This window comes from Camelina sativa, chromosome 16 (genome assembly GCF_030686135.1).
Source record: "Camelina sativa cultivar CO46 ecotype springtype chromosome 16, ASM3068613v1".
Classification (NCBI taxonomy): domain Eukaryota; kingdom Viridiplantae; phylum Streptophyta; class Magnoliopsida; order Brassicales; family Brassicaceae; genus Camelina; species Camelina sativa.
In genome coordinates, this window is record NC_141895.1 from 2584332 (window position 1) to 2593954 (window position 9623).

At 34.3% G+C, this 9623-nt stretch overlaps 1 protein-coding gene, 1 long non-coding RNA gene and 2 pseudogenes across 4 annotated transcripts; 3 read left to right on the forward strand and 1 right to left on the reverse strand.

The window, feature by feature from the left end:
• Positions 1-88: 88 nt before the first annotated feature.
• LOC104700060 (F-box/kelch-repeat protein At4g38940 pseudogene) lies at positions 89-1730 on the forward strand (annotated as a pseudogene). The gene has a single exon (XR_015583660.1). The product of XR_015583660.1 is annotated as an F-box/kelch-repeat protein At4g38940 pseudogene (transcript).
• Positions 1731-2716: 986 nt separating this feature from the next.
• Positions 2717-3512, forward strand: LOC104700061 (VQ motif-containing protein 13 pseudogene; annotated as a pseudogene). The gene has a single exon (XR_015585441.1). The product of XR_015585441.1 is annotated as a VQ motif-containing protein 13 pseudogene (transcript).
• An 826-nt stretch (positions 3513-4338) lies between these two features.
• On the reverse strand, positions 4339-5203 carry LOC104749486 (protein RALF-like 19). The gene has a single exon (XM_010471129.3). The coding sequence runs from the start codon at positions 5046-5048 to the stop codon at positions 4716-4718; it is 333 nt and encodes a 110-aa protein (XP_010469431.1). The 5' UTR covers positions 5049-5203; the 3' UTR covers positions 4339-4715.
• Positions 5204-5464: 261 nt separating this feature from the next.
• On the forward strand, positions 5465-6714 carry LOC147925052 (uncharacterized). The gene is made up of 2 exons (XR_015585440.1): positions 5465-5602; positions 6333-6714. It is a non-coding gene; the product is annotated as an uncharacterized LOC147925052 (long non-coding RNA).
• Positions 6715-9623: the final 2909 nt, after the last annotated feature.

Sequence of the window (9623 nt, forward strand, 5' to 3'; positions counted from 1 at the left end):
TAAATTTAATTGACTTTGTCAAACTTACATATACATCTTTTTGACACATATATATCTTTTGCCAAAAGCATGATAAATATCTGCTTCTTTTTTTTTTTGAAAGATGTTTATAAATAGATTTGCTAATATTTTAATTACACTTTAATTACAGTCTTCCAAAATCACACAATTCATTGCATAAAAAGATCTCATTGGATTCCCTTCTATCTATATATTCAATTCTACCATATATCTCTTTGCCAATTCTTGGGTATATTTTAATTTCCTTTGAAAACCTATTTAATATTTCACCTTTTGCGAAACGATTATAAAAGTTGGAATCCCAAGTATGTGACTAATATAAGTTGTTGATTTGACTCTCAAAAAAATATGAGAGATGTCATCAAAAGTTTTTTTTATCTAATAAAAAGATGTTATCCGAAGTTGGGGCAGATGATAACCATCCATCGGAGCGCCCATCACTGATGACCTCACTTCCCGAAGAACTCATCTTGGATTGCGTAGCACGTGTACCAAGATGTTACCATCCCATTCTCTCACTCGTTTCAGACAAGTTCCGGTCGTTCGTTACATCGCCTGAGATATACATGGTACGATCTCTTTTAGGCAACGAAGACCACAGTCTCTATGTTGCCATCTCTAAGAACCAAACGTCTGCTATACGTTGGTATACTCTTGTTCGGAAACCCAACAACAACCATTGGTTAGTCCCTATCCCTTCACTCCCTCCCATGCCTTTACATGGAAGCTATGTGGTCTCAGGTTCGAGTATATATGTCATGGGTGGATTTCACCACTGGGGGTTGATCACACCGAGTGTTTCACGTATCGATTGTGTATCTCACACGGTGCAGCCTCTCGCCAGAATGCCAACGGCGGTCGCGTGTTCGGTCTCCAAACTAGTGGATGGGAAGATATATGTGATTGGAGGGTCCGATACTCGTCCCCGGAAGCTGAAATCATCATCTAAAAGGATCATGGTGTTTGATACTGAAGCACAAACGTGGGGGTTTACGAAAAAAAGGCCAGCTGGTTGGGATGTGAGCCAGAGGTGGCTTAGTAGCGTGGAGACGGCGGATAAGATTTACATGAGGAGTTATCAAAACAGCTATGTGTATGAACCTAAGAAAGGTACATGCACAATAGACCGGATCTTGCACTCTAAGGAGTGGTCAAATTCATGCGTTTTAGACGATGTATTGTACTACTATGATGTTCGTAAGAATTGTTTAAGAGCGTATGATCTAAAGGAAAGGGCTTGGGGAGTGGTGAAGGGTGTGGAGTTAGGACTACTTGATGATGGTTCATGGTCATGCACTGTGAATTACGGTAGAAGTTTAGCTGTGTTTTTGCAGAAAGTAATAGCCTTGACTGAGACTACAGAAATTTGGTGTGCTCAAATTGTGGTGGAAAGGTACGAAGGAGGAGATATTTGGGGAAATGTAGAGTGGTATAATCTCGTGCTTGATGGAAACGCTTGCATTATGAATTGTCTAGCTGTCAAAATGTAATGTGTGGCGTGTCGACTATGTAATGGTACTTTAATGGTAATCATCTCCTAGTGGTTACAGGTTTATGATTGTCTTTTTTTTGGTTACCATGGAACTCACATAGTGAAATGTGAATTCATATTCTACAGAGTAGTTGGATCTAGACAATTATCAGCGATAGCTTTGGCTTGTTTGTACTCTAATGTTTCTAGATTTTAATTAAAAGCTTGTTTTGATGGATTTGTTTTATGTGTATTAGTGGTGATTCAAAATTGATAATCGAAAGTTTTTAGTAATCAGTGATGATTAATCTGTTCATAAAGTATTTCAATTACTTAATTAAGTTGATCAAGTAAAAAACATAGTCTCATAGATTTAACCGGTCAATCAAACACGCCTAGTGTAGTAGTAAGAAGAAGCAAAAATCAATGTCTTTGGCCTGTTGAGATATAGTCAAGAGTATCATCAAGATGCCCTTGTACAAAGACCACGGTTAGCCTCTCAAGAGGGACCAGCCAGGAGTGGTAGTAACCCCAAAGCTAAACGTGACAAAGAAAAGAGATGACTTTCACACACTAATAAAGCCCAAAAACCGAGTTCCATAAGCTAGGGCCCAAACAGATGACTCACTTTGGTATTTTATGTGTAACTAACAAGTAATAACACCTGTATCATATCATCTTCATCTGTTAGTCGTGGAGAGTTTTTGAATCTATATGCAATTTTATCATACACCAAGATTTTGTGGGTAAAAAAAAAAAGATTTTGTGGTCAAAAAACAAGATTTTATGTAATGAATGTGTTGACTAATAATCTTCATAATCTATATCTATGGTTAGATACTCATTTGTAAACTTTCTCAACAAGGTAAATGACAACTATGAAAATCATAGGAGAACGAAAGAGTCATCAGATCCTATCAGGTGTTTGTCACGCGCTCTATGTTAAGATTGATGTGCTTGGGAATTTTGATGTTGCTAGTTTCTTATTATTACGGATCCGCGTGTACATCAATCTCAATCTAGAGCGTGACAAATAGTTCATAAAACCTTTGTAAATAATAGAAAGTTATTTTTAAAAATTTAAAACGAAATATGACTATAATATAAATAAATAATGTTTGACTATTTAGTTCCAAAAAAATTAATTTGCTGCCTTACCAAAAAAACATATTCAAAGTCAATATCATTTTATTCTTCATTGAACTAGTACAAAAACTACAAAAACACACGAAACCTCTTGTAGTTCTCAAATGCTTGCTTCAATGGAGAATTCACTGGGACACAGAGATGACGCACAGAAGAAGTCACCACGAAGCATCACCACTCCGACATCGACCAGACGGGTTAAATCCTCTAACAAGTATCAGACCACTTATATCCACACTGACGTTAACTCCTTCAAGAAAGTCGTCCAAATGCTCACTGGAATCTCCAAGAAACCCAACACCCACAAACCCGACCCGAGATCTTCTTCTTCCGTTCACTCAATCCCTCCCATCAAAGCCGTCCCCAAGAAGAAGCACTCTTCTTCCTTCCGCCTCTACGAACGTCGCAACTCGACGAAGCATGCTCTCAAGATCAACACGACCCACTCCGGGTTACCCAAGATTCTCTCTCCCAGCATCTTGAACTTCCCGTCTCAGGCTCTCAGCCCTAACACCCCTCTCATGCCTGACCCGTTTTGTGGATGCGGGTCTTTGAGCCACAGCCCTAGTTATCCGAAACCGAGCTCAGACGAGGAAGAGAGAGCGATCAAGGAAAAAGGGTTTTACTTGCATCCGTCACCGTCGACGACTCTGAGGGATCCGGAGCCCCGGCTTCTCTATCTGTTTCCTTCACCTCGTGAGCCCTAGTTTTGCCTTTGTTTGTAGCTCAAGTTATTATATTATGGAGCAAGTTTTTATAATGCTTGGTGTGACAACTGAGTAATGAGAATTATAGTTATAAAACTTGAACTTTTCCGAATAAACTCACCTAACTGAAATCATTCGCTAATGAATATGTCGTTCCTTTCTCCTCATTTAATATTGTTTTATAGACTTGTTCAGGTTATTTTTTTGTGGATTTATTGCAACCAAAAGTTAACCAAAGAGCTGCAGAAGATGTCAAGTTCCTTCATGAATTTTTCTTGTTACACAAATACATGTCACCTCACAAATCTTTTAGAGACCAAAAGTTATTGTCACATGTTAGAGAAATACCTTTGCGAGATTCTACCGATGAATGTAAATTGAATTTACTTGTTAATTAAGTACATGTAAGACGCTAGATCTCATTGTATGATCCATATATTATCTCTTTCAGATAGTTTTGTAAATCTCATATAAGGTGTGAATATTTCAGTTGTCATCATTCCAGCTGTTAATGACAATTCTGATTCACTTTCTCTATATCCTTTGTAGATTGGTTAATTTGTGAAGTTTAACATCATATATATTATCAAACTTTTTGAAAGCTCATACCCTATGCCCTAATCTTCTCTTTTATTTCTGTATTGTAAATTCTTTGGAAGAGACTATACAATGGTACATCTTCGGAGACTCTTGTTCTTTTTTTTTTTTTTTTTGGTAAAAGTTTAAACTACTTCGGAGAATCTTGGCTCGGCGAAAGCATATGCAAGAAGAACCGAATAATCCCATACGGTAATCCTGATGCATATCTTTACAAAATTTTGGTTTATCTCTCGGATTTTATGATTGAAACTATTAAAATAGGATAGTACGTACTTACAAGTTGCAACCACTTGATGACATCATAATAATAAACAAGTGGTCTTATTGGATTATAATTATAACGTACGGTCGTATAAATACAACTATGACGTATGTTTGAAGATACAATGCAAATATCGTCAATAATTCCTTCTTTTTTTCAAGTTCTGAACAATTTTTTTTTTGTACATATACAAAGTTTAGTATTTAACACATAGCACAATGTATGGAAACAGTACCACTTAATTATAGACACAAGCAAAATACAACAATTTCTCCATAAATATATATAAAGAAGAACAACATATGAAATGAGCGTTTATGCGCACCATGATTATAAATAAAATGAAAAAGATGATTAAAGATAGTTAAGAGGAACAAAAGGTGGCAATATCAAGAAACTATACGTAGAAGAACTGGTTGTGTATTGTTTGCATTCACTTTGTTTGTTTTTTGCATTCTTTGCCCTCTCGCTTCTTCAATCATATTGTTTGTATAAATGCTTCTTGAGATCAAGAAGTTTGCCTGTAGCAATGCGTGATGACGCTGCAGCCACGCCTGTAAGGGTTAGCCTTTTTCCTCTTCTTGCAATCGTAGTAAGACCGGCCACGTCGGCTGCACGGCACATTGTTCTTCTTGAGGGCACCGTAACTGATGTAACTGCGCCTCGCGGCTAGTTGGCGCCGGTTGGTCTCAGAATCCATCAAGGACTCAAGCTCATCATCCTCTCCAATGCAACCTTGGCCATTGACACAAGATTTGGTCAGTCCCCATGTGGCATTGGCTGATTCGGCGACTACAGCCAGGGCCAAGAGGCCAAGGATCAACAAGAATTTGATACCCATTTGGTTTTCTTTCTTTTGTTTGATTGTGAGATTTAAATGTTTTTTTTTTTAATTCTGGTTATAGAGCGCTATTATGGTGGATTCTTCTACGCCCTTCCTTGTGAAAGGAGGGAGAAATAGAAGTGATATCGCAGAAGAACAAATGAGGGATGCTTTTGTTGGGGATAAAAAAGGCCAAGACAGAGTGTAAGTTTTTGTTTTTTATTTTTGTGGCTGTTAATTTCGTTTTTCAAGCGTTGGATCTTTTTTTAGGATAATTTTTTTTTTGTTGATTCACGTCGTTCATTTCTTAGTTTAAATTTGTTAATTTTATATGTGGCACTCCTCTTCGATCGGGAGTCCAAATTTGTACGGAAATATTCAATTAATTAAAATGTTCCAGTTAGCTTTACAAGTCTTAGGGCTAATTGAGGAGTTATTTCCTCCTGCATGCTTGTGTGTCTTTTTTACACATTTTAATTCGTCGAATCACCTTCAAATATGTGTTCAAACAAATATTTGGTTTTAATCTCTTTTTTCCAACGATTTAATTCAGGTTTTACGCTTTTATAAAGGTAATAATTCTTTTTTATATATAGTTTTATAAGTAAAATATAAAAATGTCATGAACTCGTTTAAACACATGCATATATATATATATTGTATGTATAAAATTCCCAATTGTTTGTACTGCTAAATGAGTCTTTTGTAGACATGTATCATTAGCTCAGTTGTATAAGAGGTACTTAAGGGCGTAATTTAAGATTTTTTTGAGTATTAGAAAAATGCTATGCCGAATCCATTATTAGTGCGTTTAGTGTTTTATAACTTTTCATTTTGAAAATGTTTGAGGTTAGCATCTCCTTTTTTTTTTTCTTCACATGAAATCTAAACGTCATATTATTACTTTTTTGTCAAAGGTACTAAACATCATACAGTAGTACTAATAATAAGGATTGAAAAGCGTGAAACCCTTGACACTTTCTAACCTAGCTAACTAGAACAGGATTTACTATACGTGATTTATTTTACTTAACATAAAATATAAATTATGCATCCTGATGTGAACAAATCATGCATTATATAAATTATGATTCTGCCCCAAACAAGAGGTATGAAGCATCGTCTTATCAAGGGAGAATCAACTTGGTTGGAAAAGCATCCAAAAAAGCAGAAACGAATAAAGAGAAACCCAAAAAGAACTGTAATAGGAATTATAGAAGCTTTAAAATCAAATATAAAAGGCAGACATATCGATGTACTGTTTATCCAAAACTCCAAATCAAGATGAAGTTTTTGTTTCAGCTCCCTTGTTGTTCGTGCTTCTGTTTCGTCAAACCAAAGAAGGGAAAACACAAGGATGGAGAGACAAAGAAGTTGTGATGATCAGAAAGCATCTTCAAAGACAGAAAGAATCTTTCTATTTGATTGATCTTTTTTTTTTTCCGTTACTTGTGTGTCCGTTTGTGATTTTTTTTTAATATCTAAAAAGCAAAGATCATTTGTAATTTAACATGTATCCACCTCTTGATGAGTATGTGTATCATCACTTCGGTCTTTGGTAACCTGCTCTTGATATTCTACAGCATATTTCTTAATTTGTACATCAAAATTCTCATATTTAACACTTGTTGTAATGCTATTTTTCAAAAGAAGATCGAGCATATAATAACAGTATTTTTAAATATATATATATATATATATATATTGATACATTAGAAAATCATGAGCAACAGAAACCCCTTAATTTGAAAATTATTGAGCAATAAAAACACTATCTGCCAATCACAAATCCTATTATGATCCATCCTCGCCATTTGCTGATCAAAATTGCTAATAAGTAATAACCATATAATACGAATTACTAGACTTAACGTTTGGGGAATGACAATATGGATTCAGAAATTAATACTTCAGCTACACGGCACTGTTCTGATCTGAGAAATGAGTTGAAGAGAGAAGGGTGACTGTGTTTTGTAAAGGGGACTCAACGGTATCGTTTAGTCATATTTTTTAAAAAGTTGACGACCAAAAAAATAAAATAAAAAGTAGCCAAGAGTTTAAGACAGAATAAAGTTTGTCATTGCCTGGCTAAGACCCAAGCTATTCTACAAAAAGAAAAGGCCCAATTACAATTTGAGGGAAAAAAACAAAACAAAAAGTCTCATATTTTGTCCAATTATGTAAAAGAGAACTCAATTAGACTAGAATCGAGCCTGTTTAAAGCATGAGCATTTCTGCATTTGGTACATATTCAGTTTTATTTTTCATTTCAAACCTCAACAATGCAGAGATATCATCGAGCAGATCAAGAGATTTTGAAGAAGAATCGAACTTTACTGGCCAAACAGTCGAGTTCAAGGATCAGGACCATATTAGGTTAATTATTCATGAATATAGATCTAGTCTAGTAGTAAAAGAAAGATTTCATGTCTAAAAATAGTACTAGAGAAAGTGCATAAAACCATATAGTTAAAAATATTTGAATCGTGAAAAAAAAAAGTTAAGAGATATAATGGGAAAATTAGAATATTTTTTTTTGGGTAGTGAAGCAATATTGACGGTCCACAAAGTCCAAGTGGTGGGTAAAGAGCTTTACCACCGAAGTAAATAAATAAACTAAACAGAGTTTGTGTCCATTCAAAATGGCACAATTACAAGACAAAAGTGGTAATATTAAAATGTGAAAACTAAAAAAGGTTCCACTTTAAAATAAATCATTGTGCTAATGGAATCTGTTGTCATAACAGTTTCTCCACTTCCTTCACAATTTGCCGCACTCTTATTATTCTATTCACTTAGATCTATAGATGAACACATACCCATATATGTAATGTCAAAAGCATGGCTGCTGCTCAATAATTATTATTGTTTGTATCACTAGCTACCGTCTTAATTTGCCCTCTCAGAAAACCGTTATACACAAATGGGTGCAATTTTTACCACAGTAATACAAGATTACCGTTAACTCAATCTCTATTATAGTTAATTTTCTAACAGTCTCGTATTGAAACAATCACGACCTGAAGAGTTTAAATATATGTATTAGTTCTCTCGATATAAAAACGACATGACCGGCCGTGCGTGAGCATTTTTTATGTTTTACACACGCAACATACATTTTATAAAACCAGAACCAGATCGCGTCATATGTTTTTGATGTACAAGGTTATCTAAGCAAATAATACTATTGACATCATCAATCATTCATATAAAGTTAGATATATATATTTTTTTTTTACTTTTAAAAAATACACTTGCTCTCTCTATATCGTATGAGCAAGTGTGTTTGTCTTTTAGTTTTTGTTTATCACATTAATTAGTGCGCCCTTTGAATATAAATTTATGTAATGTTCCAAATATCAGATGATTTATTTCCTTGTAACGAATTAATTGCTTCAATAATATGTTGAAAAAGAGAACACTTTCTCATTCCACGATTATTTTAATTAGATACTGTTTTGGATGAGCACAAGGGCACCAATATATTGAAGAGGACATAAGAGTCAAGTGCGTAAACAAAAATGGCACACTACAAAAAGCAAAATGAAAGAAAATCAATTTGTAAAGAGAAGTTAGGAACAAGTCATTTTCGTAAGGCCCTTCTCCTAAAATAGTTAATTATAATTATACTAAAAAGTCCCTTTACAACTAGGATAAACATCTTCATCAATCTTCCACTTTTTCCATTTTATTTAGTTAATATATATATATATATATATATATAGTATTTATATTTCGCATCATCAGAATTTGCAGTTTGTAACCATTTATTCGTTGTCAACACAACACAATCACTAATTAACCAACCCATCCATAAATTTCTACTTCAAGCAAATTTATTAAATAGAAGAATATGACTCATATCAATTCACAACTTGTATATATCTTTGTTTAAACATATAATAGTTTGTTTCGTGCGGTCTGATTTGCTAAAACATAACGAATAAAGAAGTTTTAAATCAAATCAATGTTGGGTTATATTGTTTGGTGTCGGTATTATATCAACTATATATGTATATGATTTTTTATTCTTCCAAGTTCCAACATTCTATAAATAATCAAGTAATCAAACCAAGACGTCGTTTGGCTCAAAACCTAGGAGGATGCACACGTTACTACGTTAGCATAGAGTGGTACAATAGCTTGCATAAAAAGCAACGTTCGCAAGTTATCCAGATTACTCTAACAGACATTTTTTTGTGTGGTCAGACCCAAACAAACCTTAAAGTACATATATTTCACACGTGCCAATTTATCAATTGGTCTACAAAAAAACAATCAAAAAGCACTAGCCCTAAAAACGAAGTCGCATCTTGTCACAAATCAATCCAAGTTTTCCATAACCCCACTCAAATATTATTTGTTTGACCTTAGAGTTTGTTTGCAAGTTTCGGGTGTTGCTCTCACAAATTGTCAATGTGGCACACATCAATTTCTCAATATATAATCCAAACTTTGTTAGCTCACTAAACACAACTATAGTTCAATAAGAAATAAGTGATTAATTACATTTTTGATTATTTCCCTACATATATATGTACCAATATCATAATACTAAACATGCTCAGTAAATCCAAAAAAGAAAAAAAGAAA